The sequence below is a fragment of the Aedes aegypti genome, chromosome 3 (genome assembly GCF_002204515.2).
Source record: "Aedes aegypti strain LVP_AGWG chromosome 3, AaegL5.0 Primary Assembly, whole genome shotgun sequence".
NCBI lineage: Eukaryota > Metazoa > Arthropoda > Insecta > Diptera > Culicidae > Aedes > Aedes aegypti.
Window position 1 is genome coordinate 12035806 of NC_035109.1, and position 23480 is coordinate 12059285.

Below are 23480 nucleotides of genomic sequence, written 5' to 3' on the forward strand. Positions count from 1 at the left end.
TTCCGATTTTCCGGTGAACACCGGCAGTCTCTTCGAAACAGCACTTCGTGCTGCCAGCTGACTTTTAGTAGGGCCAATACGCTGCTGCCCCAGCCCGTATGGATCTACATTATGGCCTCCTACGGCACCTATCACATCTGCTACTTCTTCACCTTGGTAGTCTTCTTCGTCGGCCCTTTCCACTGCTTCACCATCGGCCGCTTCTTCTTCGATTTCTTCATCTTCGTCGTCCTCATCGTAACACTCTTCTCCGCCGTTCGACGGATTAGCCTGGTTCTGCATTTTCGACGGTTGTATGCCCTTCGAATCAGCATTCTGTCCACCACCTTGCATATTCAGCTTACGTACCGGGTGTTGCTTTTCGTTAGAAGTTCCGGGTTGAATCGTCTTTCTAGCTTCATTGCCAAACAGTTCTGGCTTGGGCTTTCGCATATGCAACATTTCTTCGTCCAATCCATCCATGCACTTCTGGTAGGACATCCGCATCGTTTTCATTTTCTCGAAGTGTTCCGTTTTATCCTCCAGAGCTCGGTCGAGTAAGACCTTTTCCTGGGCCAATTCCTTTTCGCGCAGTTCATTTTCCATCTGCATCTTTTTCTCCTTAAGCGCGCGCTGGAACTCCATTTCCTTCTCACGGAATACTCTCTCGTACTCCAGCTCTTCCATTTTCTTCGCGAATTCCTCCTCCATGGATTTCAGCTTTTGCTCCGGGGTGATCCCTTGGGCCTGGTCTGATTTTGTAGAAGAACGCCCGGTATTCCTTTTGCCGGTGGATCTTTTTGATTTCTTTGCTGCGTCTTGGCAGGCAGATTCCGAACAGAACCATCGTTTCTCCTTTTTTACGGCCTCAGTCACTCCAACACACCGATAGTGGAACCACCGGCTACACGCATCGCATCCGACCATGGGTTCATTTGTTGTTGACAACTGGTGGCAGGCCGCACAAGGAGTCGTCGTGAGATCCAAATCTTCAGGATCGGAGAGATTTGAGGTTAGATCCGATTGACTCATACTTTTTTGAGTTTGTTCGGACTTCAGGAACTGAATTTGAAGCAGACTCCAGTTTTTTGGTCAGCTCAAACTATAATATTTTATTTTTGTTATTATTTGTATAAATGTTTGTTGATTTTAATACTCACAAAGTAGTTTCCTTTTTTTTAACCCTCGTGCTCTCTACCTTCAATCCTAATGTGCAGATTGTTTCCTATTTGTAACAAATTTTCTTCGTTAGTGTTATTTTATTGTTTGTTTTGTAATTACTTACGATTTCCCGATTACAACTTTTACTCTTAATTTCTCAAATCTGCCCGAAACTTCATTTGCTTCACAAATCGCTTCTGTTTAACCATCAATCTATCATCACAAACATTATTTATATTATTTTCATTTTAATTTCATTTCAGGATAATTTTATTTACTTACAGGCCAATCAACTTTATCAAACTTTACTGTACATCCGCAGATTTCAACTATTTTTCAAGAATAAACTGGACAACTTTTATAATTCACGTTTTCCTGCACTCTAAAAAGTTTGTTTATGTTTTTTTATTCTTCCCCTTATCTAAACTTCTGTCTAGCTCTGTCACTTTGCGTTTTTGGCTTTCCGGCACCCCGTTATAACTGCCCAGCGGTGTTGACATATGTAGTAGCTTATGTAAAATGTTGTTCTAGAATTACTGTTGGGATTTTTCCGGAATTGTTTCCAGGAAGTAGTCATCCATTTTCAATGAACCTGCACACACACAAAAATATTCTTAGGCATTCTGGAAGATTCCACGAGTTCCTCAAATAATTCTTTACATGATTTACAAATTCGATGGCATTTTATCGAAAATTCCTAGACAAAGAACTTATTTAAGTTTTTCAAGTTGGATATTCTTAATTGTTCTGAATATGGTGATTTATCTCTATAGAAATATATTGAAGAATTACTGGAGGTATCTTAGGATGTAGATTTTATGAAAACCAATCGAGGTCATTCATAGAAAATCTTTGACAAAATTGCTGAAATAAACTAGATGAATGATTTGCAATTCCCTCATATCGTTGTGGTGTCTTCTGAGCGATTCTTCTTGATTGTTCAAAAAATGACCGCGTAAATGAGACCAAAACAATTTGAAGTAACTGCGTCCACCCACATTTTTTTTTTAAATTGTATTCGCGAGAATGTATTCTGCTACGCATAAAAACTTTAATAATTTACAAAAGAGTCCCAGGAAGAGTTTTAGAAACTAGCACAAACCCAAAACGAATCCCTGATTGAATTCCTGTGCATGGAGAAATTGAAGTATTGTAAAACGAGGTAACATTGATCAGCAGGGTAACATTGATCTGTATGTCTCTCCTAGGAAGAAATTCAAAACAACATTTATCGATGGAATATGAATATGAATGGTTCTTCTCTTTCTTATTGAAATTTACCAATCTTTCAACTATTCGAAACAATGATTCCAATGAGTATGAATGACGCTACCAAATATTCATGTGAGTTCTACAAATGATATAAGCAAGAAATATGCGATGTTTACTAAAAATGACATAGTGAAAAACAATTTCGTTGTCAACATTTCCATAAGTATTTTCAATTCAGTTAAGTTATCGAATAACTATGAAGAATGCAGAATTTTATATGGGAATTAGGGGGAGATCCCCCCGTACCGGACAGCACCCAATACCGGACAAAGTCGAAAAATTGAGAAATCATAGAACATAAATTTATGATTGGAAAGTTGGTAAAGATAAGTACAGTTCCCATTTACAGTTGGGCGTCGTTCATGAGCATATGAAACTTGGTGGAAAATATTCCAAATTTATTTACAAAAATGTTTTTCGACTATTCTACAACTGCTGGAAAAAACATCAAGGAATGCTTCAGATATTCTAGTGATTCTTTCTGGAATACCATTACTTCTCTAAAGATGCTGCCAGCATTATTTCATGCTGATGCTTAAATGAATTCCTGCACAAATTTTGTTAAGAAAATTGTAGAGCATAATCATTACCTCCAGTAATTTTCACATAGATTACTCTGAAAAAAAAAATGGCCTAGGATTTCCTCCAAATGTTTTTCCACTGATTCATTCACCGATTTTTCCAGTTGTTAGTTATAGGAGATTCACCACATATTCCTTCTTTGCACAAACGTTCATTCCATACTTTCGATATTTTTGCAAGAAATCGTACAATAATTCTTACGTCGTTTTTTTTCATTTTTCACATGGATTCTATAAAAAATCATCCACGATTTCTTTCAGAAATTGCTCCGAAAATTTCCTCAGGCCTTACTCCGATGAAATCTTTTATGAACTTTTCCAAGAATTCCTAAAAAAAATCAACCTGGAATTCCTCATTAAGTTTCTCCAGAAATTTCTCTCAGAATATCTCCAGCATTTCGTCAAAATGTTATTGCGGTGGTTCAAACTTTTATCTAACAATTTATTTTTGTACGCTACAAAAACGATAATATTTTTCATAAATAGGTAACAGGATCACATAAAACCAATATTTTTTTAAGTATAAATTTATTGGCTAAAGGGTCCGGTACTGGGGGATCTCCCCCTACCTACTTTCGGACGTATTCTGAGGTTCAACGTGTTTTTAAATAAAATTAGCTCTAAATCCAAATGATTTGCAATAGTTTGGCCTTTATATTTGACTTCTGTGGCCATAATTTTATTAGGTAATGGCATTTTTAATATTATTGATCATTGTTTGTATGGGTGATCAATGTTAGAGATCATACTAATATTACGTGATATTGTCAATTTTATACCCCCTACTTCTCCCACGTAACAGCTTTTGTATGGATAGTTTAAAAATTTTGTTCAAACGACCCTCTCCCTATTGCGTTCCCTTAGTATTTAAATATTATAAACGGTCACATATCAACTAAATAAAAAAAATCACATAAACATTTCTGTTTAACATGCTTAAAACTCTCCGAATACAAAACAACTTATATAGTCACAAATGATGGGTGTATTTGTTTTAAAAAAATAAAATTAGCAAAATTTGCATTTTCAAATAAAAATTTCAAAAAAATATCCTAATAACTACAGTATTCAAAAATGAGTTCATCAATTCAATTCGGGGAGGTCGTGCGTTAATTAAATTTAGAGTTGATGGATGTGAAGTTACTTTCATTAAAATGAAAAATAATTCAAAAATAAGGTAGAAATACTCAAATCGTTTTTTTTTTTCTCAGTGTGGTTTTGTTTGCAAGAATTCCTGGTCAAAGTTTTTCTCTGGGAAAAGCACTAGAAAAAATCATCGAGAGCGAAACGTTATTGATGTAATTCGCGATCGTTTCTCTTTTTTGCTAATAGTTCCTTTTACTTTTCGTGTTTAATTAGGATATCCTCATCAGAGTTGGGAAAAGTTCTGAAATTCACACTACAGTAGGCAAGCGTAGCAAATCACAGTTAGCGGAACCAGTGAAACTCACGCGTATCGCTGCTGTCGGCAAAATGCCTTGAAAATAACTAAGGGCAACCCAAAACTACTGTAGAAAAATGTTCTATTTCCCGCTGCATTTACCGCATTTACAACCTTTAATGACACTACTGATTTAGAAAATTCATGGACCCAACATAGGCTACTTGATGAGATTCACAATTAATATTGTATGGACCGATGCACGAGTTCACTAATTTGACGTTTTAGCGGTGCCAAATTCACTCGTTGTCATGGTCACGGCATGACACGGCACCACTCAAACGTCAATGGATCAATGCACGAGTTCACTAATTTGACGTTTGAGCGGTGCCGAATTCACTGGTTGCCATGGTACCATAAATAACACGGCACCGCTAAAACGTAAAACAAATTTAAGATTTAATTAACATTTTGTTAACAACATAGGGGAACTTACGTATTGTCGGCAGCCTAAGGAGCTGAACTTTTAAGAAGGCACTTTTACGCAACAATGGAGCACAACAATTAGCAGGAGACAACTGAACTACACTTGAGCACTCTTCGTTTATTGATAGTTATACATAAAACACTATTTTGTTCTCTTAATCTTCTATTTTTCCTCATCAAAGTCACGAGGCACTTGTTCTTTTATCGGCAATGCAATTACTATTGTCGGCAACAAAAATGTTCACTTCGGCAATCCAAAACTGCGCCAAAACTAGTTTATGTATTGGTAACATTTCGTATTTGTTGACAATTCCTGAAATTAAACGTCACTCATTATGTTCTACTCGTTGAAAGGGCCAATGCAGAAAAATACAGACTACACTGAGAAAAGAATCGCAGTTAAAAATAAAATAGCGGAGATTCAAATTGAATACACAACGCCACTAAATTTATGCAGACTAAGGCGCCGTCCACATATTACGTAACGCTCTAGGGGGAGGGGGAGTAGGCTCAAACACATTTTTTTTTTCATGCAAAGACCGTTGCGGAGGGGGAATGGTCGAAAATTGTACATTTTAATGTTATGTCATAAATGGACACTGCCTAATTTCATTTTCATTTATTTTATCGAATAAATTTTGTATTCAATCTCACTATGGCAGCATTTCGGCTTTAAAAATTGCCATGTCATGGTAATAAACTTGCAGCAGGTGCGAGTCCAACCTAGAAGTTGCAGTGTAATGTCATGGTTAATTGATTCATAATATTGTGCTCTGCAAAAAAAAATCCACGGAACGCGATTATTGGATTACTTGAATTTCAGAGTTGCGTTTGAATGAGTTACATGCATGCTCCTATTTGCTACTCGCACATGCGCTACAGTCTATTTAGGGTGCGGTATATTTTTCAAAAGTTCTCAAAACCAAAAATTCGTGTACTCTTCTGAATTCGAATCATATTAGTAGAGAAACCTCGAAGTTTGAGCCAAAAATATTAAAATTTAGAGGTGCAAGCGTCTTGGAGGTGAATTTTCAAGTTATAAAAAATGGCCTTCAGTGAAGTCACCATAACTTCGGTAATTTCAGCACCATTACCTTAAAAATTATTTTTTTTTTTGAAAACTTTGTAGAACATCAAATTTGTGTAAAATCAAAACTAGTTTCAATAAAAAGTAGTTTACTCCAATTTTTTTTTATTTTACTGAAAAAATATCTTTGTTTGACCATAACTTCATGAATACTCAACCGATTCCAAATCTTTTTGCATGGTTTTTAAGCTTATTTAAATGTGTTCAAGCTTTGCATACACCGCATTTTACTGTTTTGACCAAGTTATTCAACATTTTAATTTTTATCAGTTAAACAATATTTTTAAAGCTGAAACTGGTTTTCTTTATTTGTTAAACCTTTAAAGAGGACTTGGCAACATTTTTTAAATAATTTTTAAACAATGATATATTTGCATATGTTAAAAAAAACACACTATTCAACTTGTAATTCAAACAAAATTCTTTAGAAACATAAGTTTTATATGAAACATGTAATATTCGGCAAAAAAACTTAAATAATCCCAGGGCTGGTAGCAAGTCACTTTTTAGTGACTTAGTCACTTTTTTCGACCTGTATGTGTATGTATGTAGGTAGCCACCAATCCTTGCTTGAGTCTTGCTCTGCATGCGGCTCCACTCAACAGTAAGGTCAAATTTTATTACCAATCTGCATTCAACATATCGCTGTATGAAGGGCCAAAAGGGGGGTGGCGGACCCGTAAGTAGAAACACTTACGCGAAACCCGCGGGAAATAGAGAATCTCCTTCCAGCCATATGATCCAACAGATTGAGTATTAGAATTTGCAATACTTGTCAAGCTTTCCACGGAAAGGTTTGTTAAAAGAAGGGCGCGTCAAATCTTTTACAACTGTTGGAGAGAAAAGTACTAGACGCGAACGACTAACACTTTTCCTCCTGACTCCGATTGGCACTCCACTTCATTGTCCAGTTGTAAATTCAATGATGCCCTGATGCCCCCTCCCTTCCCAGTAGATTGTCATTGTTATATATTATAATAATGTGATGTAAACATAATATGGTGTGTGAAAAACATAATATAATATAACAAAGCATAATATAATATAATGAAACATAATATAATATAATATAGTATTTATAATCCGCCAACCCAGTATCCTGAAAATGATTAATGCTATAAGTGTACGCCGGACAGGGCATATAGTAATAATTCCATATAACAAAATTGTAAAACCAAGGTTCGCATCACGGTCAGTACCTCCACTTCATTGTCCTGTTGCAACTTGAATGATGCTTTGGTGCTCCGTCCCTTCCATTATATTGTAATATAGTAAATAGTATTAAAATATGAAATAACTCAATACAATATAATGTATATACAATATAATGATATATAAATTCTAATATATTATAATAAAACACAATATAATATTATAAAATACTCCAACTGTATCCAAGTATCCTGAAAGTGACTAATGCTTGAAGTGTACGCTAGACAGGGCCGATTCCAAATAACAATCCTGTAAAAACGAAACTCGCGTCTTATTCAAGAACTCCAGTTCATTGTTGAGTTGCATCTTGAATCTTGCCTTGATTCTCCTTCTTTTCCCAGTTTTTTTGTAACTATAATACATATCTTATATAGTATGTATTATATCATGAAATAATATAGAACAATATACAATAATATAATAAAATATAATATAACATTTTATAATAATATACACGAATCACAGTATACCCGATTCTGTTCTTGCACGGTTGATGTGTACCGTGCAACAAAAAAAGTTTTCAGTTCAAAATTTCGAAAACCGTGCATAACAAAGTAATATAATTTCTCGACGTTTCATGTTTTAGCGAAAAACACAATATGGCAACTTTTTTTTTTTTTTGCACGGCCGTGTAAAATAAATCGGTGCAAAAACAGAATCGGGTACTGTTAATTATAAAAGCCATGGAACGCAGTGGAATAAGAAGATAAACAAGGCGCAACAGGATCTGAAGAATGTGCTATGAGGCGAAAGATAAAGGATGGCAGACATGATTCCAGTAAATTGGCTAAATATTGTGTACGAGGTTTCATATAGATAATGGTGTAGAACTTAATCAATAATAAATTTAAAAAAAAAACTAATTATTAATAAATTATCAAATTACCCGAAAATAAATAACAGTAAATATTGATATAATATGGTCAATCACGTCCAATATGTCCACACAACACGTAAGTTTCAACAGCTATTTAAAATCCAACGTTCGGTTTTATTAAAGACATTTATACAAACTGCTTCCAACGCGGTGATTCTATAGTATGAATGCTGAAATTGAGAATATTTGAGAATATCATTGTAAATCAAATAGTATAAATATCCTATTCTTCCGTTGAATTGAAATATAATACATAATATAAAAATTAGTATTGAAAATGCAAGGAATTATTGATTATTATTGATGAATTATTGATAATTTTAGATAAATTTCACGCGGAACAAACAATGATACTGATATTATTTTGTTAGTTGTGTTTAGAAGTGTACCTTAGTCACTTTTTTCGACCTGGTCACTTAAAAGTCACTATTTCCAACAAAAAGTCACTAAAGTCACTTTTTTCAGACTAATGGTCACTAAAGTCACTATTTTCGTGATCTGATGAAGATTACATTTAAGGCTGGATGAGCTTTTCAAACTCCATCAACAAGAAATAGATATTAGTAACATATAAAGACAAATATAGTGTGATTGGGAAATGAAAGTGTCAAGTAAAATAGAGACTCCTGGCTAGCTTTCTGGAAGAATTCAGGTAAATATTTCGTAGACTTTTTTCATGAAAATGTTAACATGTTTCCGAGAAAATTATGTAGAAGATTCTGGCAAACTTCACCAAACTTAGGACAACTTCACCGGTGGACAAAATCACAGGTTCGGTCCATAATTTTGGACCATAGTAAAAAATGGAGATTGTACCGGAGTTGCAAATGAGGTTCTAATTTTATTTTATATTAGTTTTCTGGTCTATTTTATGGAACAGGCTAACTGTCTGGTCCATTTTTGGTTGGAATTGCATCAAGATTTGAGCTGTTCCAAATCTGGGTTGACATATGTTTGTTTACCAGTTCGGATTTTTGTCTCTGAAATAGCTTTGTAGTCTAGGAAGTGAGGGTGCAAAAGTTGAGTGTTTTAAGAAGGAAAGTGAACATCAGGCTATTTCTCAGGGGAATCCTTTAGAAATTCGTCCAGGAATTCCACCAAGAATTTCTACGAGAATACATCTAAAGATTCCTCAAAGAAGTCCTCCAACAGAGTCCTCCTTGTTCCGATGCGTCTAACAAAATTTCCACCTACTCCATGGATCTCTACCAGCAGTCCCCCCTTGGATTTCCTACGGGGACTTCTTTCAGGAATCCATCCGGGGTTTTCCTCCACAAATCCCTTCGGGTTTTTCCATCAGATTTTTTTTCGTAGATTTTGTCCTAAACTTTTCTGAGGATTTCCTTCAAAAAATCCTTTAAGGATTTCCGCCAGAAAATCCTTTGGGAATTCCTCCGGGGAATTTATGCAGGAATTCATACGGGGGTTTGCTCCAGATACTTCTCTGGGGATTTCATTATGAAAATCCTCCAGGCATTTCCTCTAAAAATTCCTTCGTGGATTTTTTTAGAGAATTTATCCGGAGATATCCTCCAAGAGTTTGTCTGGGGATATGCACCAGGAATATCTCCGGACCTTCCTTCAGGAATTCTTCCGGAAATTTTCTCCAGGAATTCCTCAAGGAATTTCATCCAGGGATTGCTCAGGGGATTTTAAGGATTCTTCCGCGAACTCCTCCAGAGATTTGCTCCAGGAATCCCTCCGAGAGTTTTAATCAGGGATTTTCCCTTTATAATTTGTTTCTAAGAAATCCTTCGGGAATTTTCTCCTGGGATTTCGTCCAGGAATTCTTCTACAAAATGCTTCGGGAATTTATTCAATCTGCTTTCTGAAAGATCCTCATCAAACTCCTCTGGAAGATTAGCCAGAGACGGTTTGGAAAATAACCAAAAAAAAAATCAAAGAGTTTGTCAAAAACTCGCCCAGAATTTCAAATATAAGTAATAATTTACCTAGAAATCGTTTTAGAAATTTCAATCGATAAAATATTCATTTTTTCCATTCATTAACCCTTGCTATCGTTGGCTTTGGTCAACTGTTTTTGAACAAAAACACGTTTTTTTTAAGGGGGGTCCGTAGCCTTGAGGTTACGCTTTCGCTTCATAAGCGGAAGGTCATGGATTCAATTCCCAGCCCCTCCAAAAAATAAACCGTCCAGCCACCAGAAGACGCCGCACGGAGGACCGTGCATAGGGGAGCACATCCATCCTCCGTCAGTATCAGATGGTGACTGAGACAAATTGACCCACTTCGCAGGCAGCTAGCCTCAAACGACTCAGGAAAACGGCAAAACGAACCACCGCAAAAGAGCAACGGACTATGGCTTATGGCAATCGATTGGACCAACAGCAGAGCACTCTCCTACCTGCTCGGTGTGAGAGCAAAAGAGCAGAAGAGAGTGAAAGCAAATGTAAATATAGATTAGTTAAAAATAGAACTGTATCAGTAAGGAAGATACAGATAAAACTGATTCCGGCACAGTAGTGGCCACGAGCACGGAGTGCCTTAATAAAAAAAAACGCGTTTTTATATTGCACATTAAAATTGTCTAGTTCTAGGCTATTCCAACCTGTTCGTCGTGTACCTGTAAACTTCAAAACCTTACAAACGTTTATATAATGAATTTTTAAACATTGTTAGACAATAATGATTCGTTAAAAGTCAATTCCCTAAAGTCAAATATACCTGTTCATGAATTTCAGCAACACATATGCGGTTTCAATCGTTTACTGTTTGTTCATATTCTAAGTACCGAATTGACGTTTGTTCATAATCTAAGTTTATTTGACCGCTTCTAGTCTGATTTATGGTTTGCATGAAGCACCGCTCAAATTAGCGGGGGTGCACGGTATGCAAAATTTGTCATTTTCAGGGTCGTAGAACAGATACAACCCGTAACCTCGCGAGTTTTACGATATGATTGTTTCCAGAATTTCATTTATTGGAACCTTCAGTTGAAATGTAGATATTAGTGTAATAAGTGTTTATCTAGAAGAGGTTTAATTTTACAGAAATTCTGCCACAAACTTTACCTTAGTTTCTATTTCTGCTTGTTTTGAATTTTTGATCCGTCCTGGATTTTTTTTTCACAATGTTCTGAAATTCATCCTTTTATTAGAAAGAAGTTAAATCTGAAATGCACTTTCTTTTCGAGCAATAAAGTCTTATCCTGGGCAGATAAATGTTAAGAAACATTTCCAATAATTACTGCTGTTCTCTACATTCTAAATTTACCCAATATGTGCATTCGTAAATATAGGTGTAGATCGTTTCTGGTCTATCTTATGACTAATACCGTAATCCGGGGTATCATTGATCAGCGGGGTAACATTGATCGGAATGACTCATCTCGTATTAAGTTGGTACCATCATTTATTGATGAATCATTTCCAAAGCATGAATGTTGCTTCTGTTTCTTATATTTATAAGCTATTAAAAATTAACATTTTTGCAAAAAATGCGTTAACTTTATGCGTAAATTTGTCAAGTTTGCGAAAGAATGATTTCAATGGCTAAGGATGACGCTACCGAAGATTCATGTCTCACATAAGTTTTGCAAGCGATGTGAGCAAGGAAAATGCGGTTCTCACTAAAAATGGCATCGCCAAAAACGATTCCGCTGTCAAAACTTTTATAAGTATGTTCAATTAGGCAACATTAACGAATTTCTGTTAAGAATGTAGAATTACCTCAGGGAATTGCCTACTTTTAGGCGTATTCCGCTGTTCGAGGTGTTTTTAATATTAGAATAACTCAAAAAGTAAATGAGATGTAAGCGTTTGGACATCATATTCGGCTTCAAGGGCCATGATTTAAGTAAGTAACGATATTTTTAATATTACCGAACGTTGTTTACATGGATGATCAATGTTACCCCATATCAGCTAAATGAAAAAATCACTTAAAACATTTTTGTAAACATGCTTAAATCTTTCAAAAAACAAAATACAGTATATAGTGACGAGCTATGAGTGGCAGTACTTGTTTTAAAAATATAAAACTCACAACATTTGCATTTTTGAATGAAATATTTAAGAAATATTCTAAAAACTGATCAATGTTACCCCGGATTACGGTATCTCTTATTTTTTGAAGTCACTATTAGGTCACTTTTTTGGTCACTATTTGGTCACTATTTTGATCATTTTGGTCACTAAAGTCACTATTATTTTGCCCTCTGACTGCTACCAGCCCTGTAATCCAAAGAAATTCGATTTTTTCTTCAAAAAATCATGTTTTTGGGTAGTTTTTGTTACAAAACTAAGCAAGGTCCTTGGTTCGATTCCAGGTTGCCATGAAAACTATTTTTGTTTTCGAATTTCGGTTCCATGACGTAAATTTATGAATTTCAATTGAATTGAATTGAACTATTCACTGACAAGCTGAATGGCTCGATATGATTTTGGTCTGTAAAGGTTGCTGCTCTTGAACGCTCTATCACCAAGTTATTACCGAGAGAATGAATGGTATTACAGTTCAACCTCTTTTTACGACCGTTTTTTTACCGACGGTTCGTTTTACGACCACTTTTTAACGACTGAAATTCAGATTAACGACCGTTTTTATAAATGACCAATATCTTACAAAGTATTCAAAATAGAGGATCATGATGTTCAGCAAAATTGTTCAGTAGTTCAAGGGCTAGCACCACCATCACTGAATTGCGGAAATCTACCACTAGGTGATGCTAGTGAGCATGAAACATTTGTTTTGCGGTTATCTTAGGATCCTGGCCACTTAGAAATATGGCGCCTTCTGCAAAGTTGTTCAGTAGCTCAAGGACTATCATTTAAAAGCTATGAGATTCAAAATTTTGCCACCAGGCGGCACAAGTGAGCATGAAACTTTTGTTTTGCGGATATATCAGGATCCTGACTATCTAGAAAGATGGCGTCTTCGATAAACTTGCTGAAAAGCTCAACTTTGCCCAAGACGCCATGTCTATGTAGTCAGGATCCCACAAAACAAAAGTTTGATGCTCACTAGCGCCGCTAGGAGGCAAAATTTTGAATCGCATAGCTTTTATAATGATAGCGCTTGAGCTTCTGAATAACTTTGCCGAAGGCGCCATCTTTCTAAGTGGCCAGGATCCTGAGACATCCGCAAAACAAAAAATATCGTGCTTACTAGCGCTGCCTGGTGGGAAAAACCTTATATCTTTTGACAAAAATAATAATAGCCCTTGGCAAAATTTTGAATCGCATAGCTTTTATAATGATAGCGCATCAGGTTCTGAACAACTTCGCCGAAGGCGTTATTTTTCTAAGTGGTCAGGATCCTGAGATATCCGCAAAACAAAAATTCTACGCTCACTAGCGCCGCCTGGTGGCCAAATCTTGAATCTCTTGGCCAGAATAATGATAGTCCTTGAGTTCTTGAACAACTTTGCCGAAGACGCCATCTTTCTAAGTGGTCAGGATCCTGAGATATCCGCAAAACAAAAATTCTACGCTCACTAGCGCCGCCTGGTGGCCAAATCTCGAATCTCTTGGACAGAATAATGATAGTCCTTGAGCTACTGAATAACTTTGCCGAAGACGCCATCTCTCTAAGTGGTCAGCATCCTGAAATATCCGCAAAACAAAAATTCTACGCTCACTAGCGCCGCCTGGTGGCCAAATCTTGAATCTCTTGGCCAGAATAATGATAGTCCTTGAGCTCTTGAACAACTTTGCCGAAGACGCCATCTTTCTAAGTGGTCAGGATCCTGAGATATCCGCAAAACAAAAATTCTACGCTTACTAGCGCCGCCTGGTGGCAAAATTTTGAATCTCATAGCTTTAATAGGGATAGCGCTTGAGCTATTGAACAACTTTGCCAAAGACGCCATCTTTCTAAGTGGTCAGGATCCTGAGATATCCGCAAAACAAAAGTTGCATGCACTCTTGTACTGGCGGTGACGCAATTTCACTTAAGCAGTGTTGCCAGCTACGACAAAATTTTGAACCCTTCATGATAAACTGGATTACAGTTGAAGAGTACTGCTATGTTGCTAAGCATTCTATTTTTCTGTTCCGCTCAAGTTTTATGGTTTTGATCTTTTCTTTATTCTTCTTGAACAGTGCTGCCAGCCACGTGAACATTTGTGATTCGGCCGACAGTATAGCACGCAACACTTCCTTCAACTTTGGTCAACATTCGGTACCGTCATCTTTGAAATTTCTTGGTATTTGCATATCACACCCCCATAAAATTGGCTCTTTTGATAACAATCGAGCAGTGTTGCCATCTATTACCAAAATATGAAAACTTGAACGGCCATTTTGGAAAGTTCTCAACCCATGCTTCAACTTTGCCGAATATCCCGAATCAGTATTTCCGCATATAGACGCATTTTTCAAAAACATAATTATTACCCGGATCTCTCCGAATATGGATCAAAATCCAAACCTTGCCAGTAATTTTTAAGATTCATATTCTTCTCAGTGTATGAGAAAATCAGAATAGACCCTTTTCAAATCTACTCACTTTTGATTTGACACAATTACATCATCCACTGATTGCCTGTAAAACAACAGGAGTGTTGCCAAAATAGTCAACCTATTAAAAGACGTATATTGTATATGTTTCTCAGTATTTTGAAGTTTATGCGCTACAATCTTCAAATAAGGAAGGCATTGAAAGACTCAATTATTACCCATGCATGCTTTGTTGCATAATTCCAATAAATTAATTAGTTGTGTTCGATCTTTTCTGTGAATTTAAATCGTGAATAATAATTACACCGCAATTGAATATGGTTTTCTGGCAACCTGGTGCAGTAATAAAAAGTGATTGCCGAGGAAAACAAAGTTCATTAATTTTTACTTGTGATTTGAAGCATAAAAATTAAGTATTTTCGAGTGCTTTATAGACCAATTAAAAGTTTAATTGTGCATAAGTGATCGGTGCGTAGATTTTGTGAAAAAATTGGCATTGGAGCGGGGAATTGGACCTTTCGAAGTGGTGAGTTTTTCCTAAGCTGTTCTTGTGTTGTTCTGTTCGGCAGCTCACAAATGACGATGATTTCGTAAGCATTTATTTCATTTAATAATGAAACCCATGTTATATAATATTTTCGTCAAGAATGTGATTTAAATGGAAGATTAAAGTTCAAGGAACATGTTGAGTACATTGAAGGTAACCCTTGTTCCGTAGATAAATTCTAACAAGGACGATAAGTTAGTGTTGCCGAAAATACCCTCAGGGTGCCGAAGCCATCATTTACCCTACCTATCGCATTAATCGTGGCAATAGAAGATTGTAACGATTTTTGCCTGAAATTATTAATTATTTTATTTGACATTTGTTCCAATGTTTCAACATTGGATATTCTATGTAACTCATTGGTACTATACAAGGGAGGAAGCTTCAGAATCATTTTCAAAATTTTATTTTGAATTGTCTACAGAGCTTTCTTCCTGGTATTACAACAGCTAGTCCATATTGGTACAACATACAACATGGCTGGCCTGAAAATTTGTTTGAATATCAAAAGCTTGTTCTTAAGACAAAGCTTTGATTTTCTATTAATAAGGGGATAGAGACATTTTACATATGTATTACATTTGGCTTGAATGCCCTCAATGTGATTTTTGAAAGATAAATTCTTATCTAGCATGAGCCCTAGATACTTAACTTCATCTGACCAATTTATTGGAACCCCTCTCATCGTGACAATATGTCTACTTGAAGGTTTCAAATAAAGAGCTTTTGGTTTATGTGGGAATATTATTAGTTGAGTTTTGGAAGCATTAGGAGAAATCTTCCAATATTTCCAGCTCTGATCCTTATCATCCTTTGCCGTACTGTTTATTGAAATCCTACCGAAGCCGTTTGAACTTTCCGTGAAACATTACACGCAAATTAGCATTATGTAAACAAACTGAATGAACAGTTTTCTATTTTTTATTCTTAATTATTAAAGCTCTGTGTTAGTTGTCAGCATTACCACACAACAAACGATCGAAAAATTAAGCACATCAATTAATAACCATTGCTATTGCTTCTTATTCTTCTTCTTTCTGGCATTACGTCCCAACTGGTACAAAGCCTGCTTCTCAGATTAGTGTTCTTATGGGCACTTCCACAGTTATTAACTGAGAGCTTTCTTTGCCGATTGACCATTTTTGCATGTGTATATCATATCGTGTGTCAGGTACGAAGATACTCTATGCCCTGGGAATCGAGAAAAATTCCTTTACGAGAAAAGATCCTCGACCAGCGGGATTCAAACCCATGGTCATGCTGAATAGCTGCGCGTTAACCGCTACCGCTATTTCAAGAGTTCACATGTGAATTATGCATTGTTTTGCCTATTGAATGCGTATATTAGCGATAATCAATAATTTAATTCAATACAAGCAAATATCATCAGATCCACGAAACAAGCCTGCAAGTATGCATGCATGCGACAATCTAGTGTGTTTCATCGAAGGCCAAATTATATCAACTGAACAAAACCATAATCTATTTTGGACATCATCTGATTTATGCCTTATATACTCATGTTAAGAATTTAGATGATCTTAACATCAATTTTAGATATATTTTATCCCGGGGTCCATAATAGGATTGTTTACAAATTTGACGTTGCGTATTATGGACCCTCCATTTGATTCCCATGTAATCCGGCTCGCTGCCGACGTGCCTATTATGGACCCACCTGGAAATGCGTATTATGGACCCTCTTGTGTGGTTTCATTTACAAAACTGTTCAAATATCTGTATTTATGCGCCTCAATCCAAATATTTTGCCTGAAACATCTGACGAACAATGCAATCGAAGTTCCCCCGGTAGATTTTCATAGGAATAAGGTTGCTTTGAGTGCTAATTTTATGTTTTTCTGTAGGGGGTCCATAATACGCAAAGGGTCCATAACCGGCATCGACTCCCTATGTTCTTGACTTGTACATCCTCTTGCATTCGTAGGTTTTACAGATGTTCTGTTGATACATTTTACAATTTTGATATTTTTAAAGCCAACTTGTAATTGTTATAAAAATAGTCTTCATTCATAAGTAGAATAGTGTATTAATAATGCAACAAATAATTTCCCGTACATACACTACCCGTCATAAATACGGACTCACTAAAATGAGTATTGCAACACTCAGCTGAATATTGAATCACCCTGAAAAGTTTAGCATCACCTCAAAACAGGTTAATTCACATTGCTATATCTCGAGATCCTTACGACTTGCAAAGAAGCGATCTTCAGCAAAGTTGTTCAGGGGATCAAGGACATCCGGAAAGCGAACAGTTTAGTTCGCGATTTTGCCGCTAGGTGGCGCTAGTGAGTATGTAAAATTGAGCATTTTAAACTAGTTCTAGCTTGTGATCCATAAGAGATAGAAAGTTCGGGTCTTCGGCAAAGTTGCTCAAGGGTTCAAGGACATTCGGAAGTGAACAGTTTAGTTCGCGATTTTGCCACTAGGTGGCGCTAGTGAGCATGCAAAATTGAGCTTTTCAAACTAGTTATAGCTTGTGATCCATAAGAGATAGAAAGTTCGGGTCTTCGGCAAAGTTGCTCAGGGGTTCAAGGACATCCGGAAAGCGAACAGTTTAGTTCGCGATTTTGCCGCTAGGTGGCGCTAGTGAGCATGTAAAATTGAGCATTTCAAACAAGTTCTAGCTTGTGATCCATAAGAGATAGAAAGTTCGGGTCTTCGGCAAAGTTGCTCAGGGGTTCAAGGACATCCGGAAAGGAAACAGTTTAGTTCCCGATTTTGCCGCTAGGTGGCGCTAGTGAGCATGTAAAATTGAGCATTTTGAACTAGTTCTAGCTTGTGATCCATAAGAGATAGAAAGTTAGGGTCTTCGGCAGAATCACTTGAAATCATTTGAACATCAATGAATCAAACCTAAAACGGTCAAATATGAGTGAATCAGATAAGAATCACTAGGATATGGAGCAAACTGAATCACTTGAAAATGAAATGAATCAATTCTGAATCACTTAATAATAAAGTGAATCTGATGTGAAACACTTGCGGGTATGGAGAGAACTAAACTTAAATCTATTGAATATAAAATGTATCAATCCTGAGTCACTTGAACATGGAGTGAATTTGACATGACTTTTGTTTACTCCAAATTCAAGTCAAACCTGAATTTCTTGAATATAGAGTGAATCAAAACCTAAAGACATGAATATAAAGAGAATAAGACATCAATCACTTGGATATGAAGTCAATCAAACTTGAACCATGAAGAGATTCTGACTTGAATAATTTGAATATGATGAATATGAGTCCTGACTGAGTCACTTGCACATGGAGTAAGTCATACCCGAATCACTGGAATATGAATCAGATATGGTCGGTGTTCAGACAGACTGAACCAAGTGTTTTTCAATGATTTCTGGAAAACGTACCCCAAGCGTCCAGAATAAAAAAAAATATTAGCATTTTTGCTATGATAATGGAACTTATCTGTTTGATGAAACATCTGTATCAAAATAGCATCAGAAAAATCAAAATTAGCGGAGTTCTTGGCTTATCTTTACAAGGCCAAAATACCATCTAATCCGGTTTGTCTGAACACCGACCATATAATACACTTGAATATACATTTGATCAGACCTGAATCACTTCAATTTAATATGATTCCATCCCTAATCACTTCAACTTCCAAATGTCAAAGGATTTCTGAACGGCATTCTGGAAATTTTATCTTATCAAATCATAATGTTTAGGTACAGTCATCCGTCCAGAGTAAACTGTTTCCTGGACGCCCTTGACTTTCCAAACAACTTTGCCGAAGACTTAAACTTTCTATCTCATCTGGCTTGAAACATAGAATTTGTTTCATATATTTAATTAAATATGCGTACTAGTGCAACCTAGTGGCAAAATTAGGAACCAAAAAATTTGATATTTTGATGTCCTTTACTTTATTTCTGTTCTTTACCTACTGAAGACTCGAACTTTCTATCTCTTGTGGATCGCAAGCTAGAACTAGTTCAAAATGCTTAATTTTACATGCTCACAAATCTCGAACCAAACTATCTGTCTTCCGGATGTCCTTGACTTTCTGAACAACTTTGCCGAAGACTCGAACTTTCTATCTCTTATGGATCAAAAGCTAGAACTAGTTTGAAATGCTCAATTTTGCATGCTCACTAGCACCACCTAGCGGCGAAATCTACAACCTAACTGTTTATTTTCCGGATGTACTTGGCCTTCTTAACAACTTCGCCGAAGACTCGAACTTTCTATCTCTTATGGATCACAAGCTAGAACTAGTTTGAAATGTTCAATTTTGCATGCTCACTAGCGCCACCTAGCGGCAAAATCGCGAACTAAACTGTTCACGTTCCGGATGTCCTTGAACCCCTGAACAACTTTGCCGAAGACCCGAACTTTCTGTCTCTTATAGATCACAAGCTAGAACTAGTTCAAAATGCTCAATTTCGCATGCTCACTAGCGCCACCTAGCGGCAAAATCGCGAACTAAACTGTTCGCTTTCCGGATGTCCTTGATCTCCTGAACAACTTTGCTGAAGATCGCTTCTTTGCAAGTCGTAAGGATCTCGAGATATAGCAATGTGAATTAACCAGTTTTGAGGTGATGCTAAACTTTTTGAGGGTGATTCATTATTCAGCTGAGTGTTGCAATACTTATTTTAGTGAGTCCGTATTTATGACGGGTAGTGTATATTGCTCACCATCTCATTGGAAATTAGCATAGAACGACCAGCCTGTCCAAATTATATGCGTTACCCTATGTGCGCCTCTCCTTGATTTGTGCCATTCAAAATAAGAGGAGGCTGATGAACCTAGTTTTGTTGACTTCTAAAATGTGCTACAATCAATTCGTATTCACATCTATTGGTAATGATGAAACACATATTATAAACCATGATTAGATAGAATGCATTTAGTGCCTCGTTTTTCAATATCATTCTCTTCATAATCCTAGTACCTAGGTGCCCCGCTATTCATACACGAAGGGGACGCATGGTGTCCCAAACGCCACATGATCACCTCCTACTCACCAGCTGAAAGATATTCGGCCGGGCCTGGTTTCCAATCTGCAGCAAATCCCGGAAGCCCCGATTAACAACCAGAGCCACTGGGTCACCGGCCCTCTCCAACAAGGCATTCGTTGCCACCGTTGTTCCCATCCGGACCCAGCCGATCAATTCGGTGTTCACCAAGCCGTCAGGCGTACGCGACAGATCACCCATCTCCATGGTAAGGATACGGCGAATACCTTCGGTCGGTGCATCCGGGTAGTTGGCCGGGTCCTCCGACAACAATTTCAACGTACGAATTCCTCCATCCGGTGTAATACATAGCACATCAGTGAAGGTGCCTCCTCGATCGATAGCGAAGTTATATTTTCCAGCACTCGTCATGATTGATAGATGCTCGACGACTCCGATCCGATTACCAGCGAAGCTTCTACAAGACTGATTGTCACCCTCTCGAGAGCACTATCGTCTGCCACAAATTGCGCCTTAGAATGAGATAACACTTTTGCACCGCTGGTTTTTATCAACAATGTTTGTTACAGATTACAGCATCATAATACTATAAATATAAGCCATATACTAATGTCAATCAAACAAAATTTTCACCGAAGCACTGCAATCGAATTGTGTAACACTGCATTGGTGCGGAGGCGCTGAACTTTACGGATATGGATTGCAGCTGCAGCCCGAAAACAGTGTGGCTTGACTTTGGATTTGATCTGAATAATTTAAAAAGCGATGAATAATTGTGACGCACAGCACACAATACGGACAGAAAAGTTCCTAACAGAAACGGACAGCGAAATGTAAATAAAAATTCGACAATGCGATTCAAGCGAAGCGACCAGTGCCAACAGCTGATAAGCTTCTATGTTGGTACGGGACTAAAAGGCAAACAGTCTCTGACACTCCGCCAGAATGCGGCTTGGTATGCAATGGCAATGGGCTGTGGCGGTGTGAATCAGGCCCTAAATTCAGAACGAAATATCATTTAAAAAGACAAGTCGTCATTGCATTAAGGGTTTATTCATAAATTTCATAATGCCAAAAATGGTCATTTTTGACACCCACCCACCCCCTCGTAAAGCTTTATGTATGAACATTCCACAAATTTTATATGTGCTGTAACACTTTAAGGACACCCACCCACCCCCTAGAGCGTTATGAAATTTGTGAACGGGCCCTTATGCACTTTTGATTGCTGATGTGTTATTGGTGTGCTCGTTTCATAGTAAATATTTCAACTCCTAAACCGTTCTTTTTTGGGGAGTTTCTTATACATAAATCCAAAAATAACTGATATCAGGGTGGCTACCGAACCGGGAAAAACTAGAAAAGCGGGAAAAAGACGGGAATTTGAATCCACCGGGAAAAAGACGGGAAAAAGCGGGAATTTGAGAATATCTCCGGGAAAATCGTTTTGAACGAACATCTTCAAGCTGTAATCTGCAAACCAAGCTCCAAAATAAGTTATAGAAAGTAGTTATGTTTATAGACATTTCTATGAGACAGCAGCAATTTTGAACAAGTATCTTTCAAACACCAATAAATTAATTTCTACTATGCTACACCATATTTCTTAAAATGTTTCACTGTTTTCTTAGCAATGTTTCGAAATATTTTTTTTGAATTTTTGTTCTCAAACTAACTAGGGCTAACATTTTTTGAACTTTTCTCTAACTTGTTTTACTTGACGTTTTAAATTACTTATTGCGGGTTGGCTTAGCACTCTTCTTTAATTGCTGAATACCACAACTAATCTAGAAAACAAGTCTCTATTTATGAAAGCTTTTAATATGTCACTAGTTATCTAATCGACGATGTTTTAAATATTGGCTCATTTAAGATCTTAATAACGATCAAACCATTACAGTTCATATAAAATTTGTAAAATATCCATACAAAAGGCATTACGAGAGGGTGTGTGGATGTCAAAAATGATAATTTTCGGTGTTATTGAAGTTGTGAGCACTTACTTAGCTTCTACGTGTGTGGCCTTGTTTCATATGAATGAAGATATGAATCTTGAACTTATTTGCTTTATGGAATAAAATTCAAAGGATTAATAGGGTGATCAAAGAATTTTGGACAGACCGTTACGCGTATATAATTTGGCCATTTACGGCAAAATAAAATGGAAGTGGCCAAATTATATACGCGTAACGCTCTGTCCAAAATACATAAACCACCCTAATTCAAATAATTTCAATTACGGCAAAGAACTACTTGGGCATCTTGATGATTTACTTAGACACCTAGGGCTTTTGTTGACCAAATTATCTCAAATTCAGCATTAAGATGCATTATAAGATGATTATAAACCAAAGCCAAAACTCGAAATTTCAAGAGCATGAGTCTAGAGAGGCAAACAGAGCTTTGAGCTAAAAATTTTGATCGTTTTATCATCACCAGAATGTAACCAACCCATCAAATTTTCAACGCGAACGGTTGTCAGGTTCTCTAGATCTTAAAACTTGAACTTCAAATTTCGAAGTTTGGCTTAAAGGGCATATTGTTGGTAAATATGGATCAGATAGCATTCAAATTAAACTCCTGTCGTGTCAAGAGTAGAATCTGTTTTATTAGCGCAATTAACCATATCTTTCCCCCGAGACAAATCGATTCAGCTACTATACTAAGCCATAGTTTTCAGAATAAGATTCTATATAGATTAAAACACTCTAATATTGTTGATTAATATTTCTCCAATAGTGAAACAATTGATAAACAATCAAATTACTATGGAAAAACAATTTTAAAAAATTAAATCAATTTAAAAAAAAATGTTGCGGTGCTTTCCATAGAAAAGATTTTCGATATAGAAAAAGTCAACGACTTTGGAAAGAATGGATTAAAAACCGGGAAAATTATGTAAAATATACCGGAAAAACCGGGAAAAAAGCGGGAATTTCAAAACCAAAATTTGGTGGCCACCCTGTGATATAACAGATTCTACCTTAAATCATTCATTCGCAAATTTTCGGTTCCTTACAAAGTCCCTGGGCTTGGGATTATATTTTCCAGGGAGCGATGAGTTTAGATAATTGATCGCTGTTGTTAGTAGCTTTGATTAGATGTTGGGTGAATTTCAAAGCAATGACAACCTTTTTATTACAAAATTTAGATTTTGTCTTCTGACCTAAAGATTCTGGTTAAACTACAGTGAAACCTCCATGAGTCGATATCTGAAGGGACCATCGACTCATGGAAATATCGAGTAGTGGAAACAAATCCCTTGGAAAGCTGTTTGAGGGGACCATCATAGTAACCATGAAATTTTATTTTTAGTATGGTTCCATGAGTCGATATCGAGTCATGGAACATCGACTCATGGAGGTTAAACTGTACTGCATAGTACGGCTATCACTCATCAAAATTACTTTCACTTCGGGAAAATATAATTTCAAACTGGCGAGAAGATTACAAAGTGAGGGTGGGTTAGGAGCACAGTCAGACCCTTGAATGTGCAATGTGGGGTAGTAATTGG

At 36.7% G+C, this 23480-nt stretch overlaps 1 protein-coding gene across 1 annotated transcript in view; it reads right to left on the bottom strand.

The window, feature by feature from the left end:
• Positions 1-20878, bottom strand: part of LOC5564314 (5-oxoprolinase) — a 32319-nt gene extending 11441 nt beyond the window's left edge. The window contains exon 1 of the mRNA XM_001648624.2: positions 20015-20878. Within this exon, the coding sequence (XP_001648674.1) occupies positions 20015-20377 (363 nt within the window). The 5' untranslated portion in view covers positions 20378-20878. The remainder of the gene's footprint in view (positions 1-20014) is intronic.
• Positions 20879-23480: the final 2602 nt, after the last annotated feature.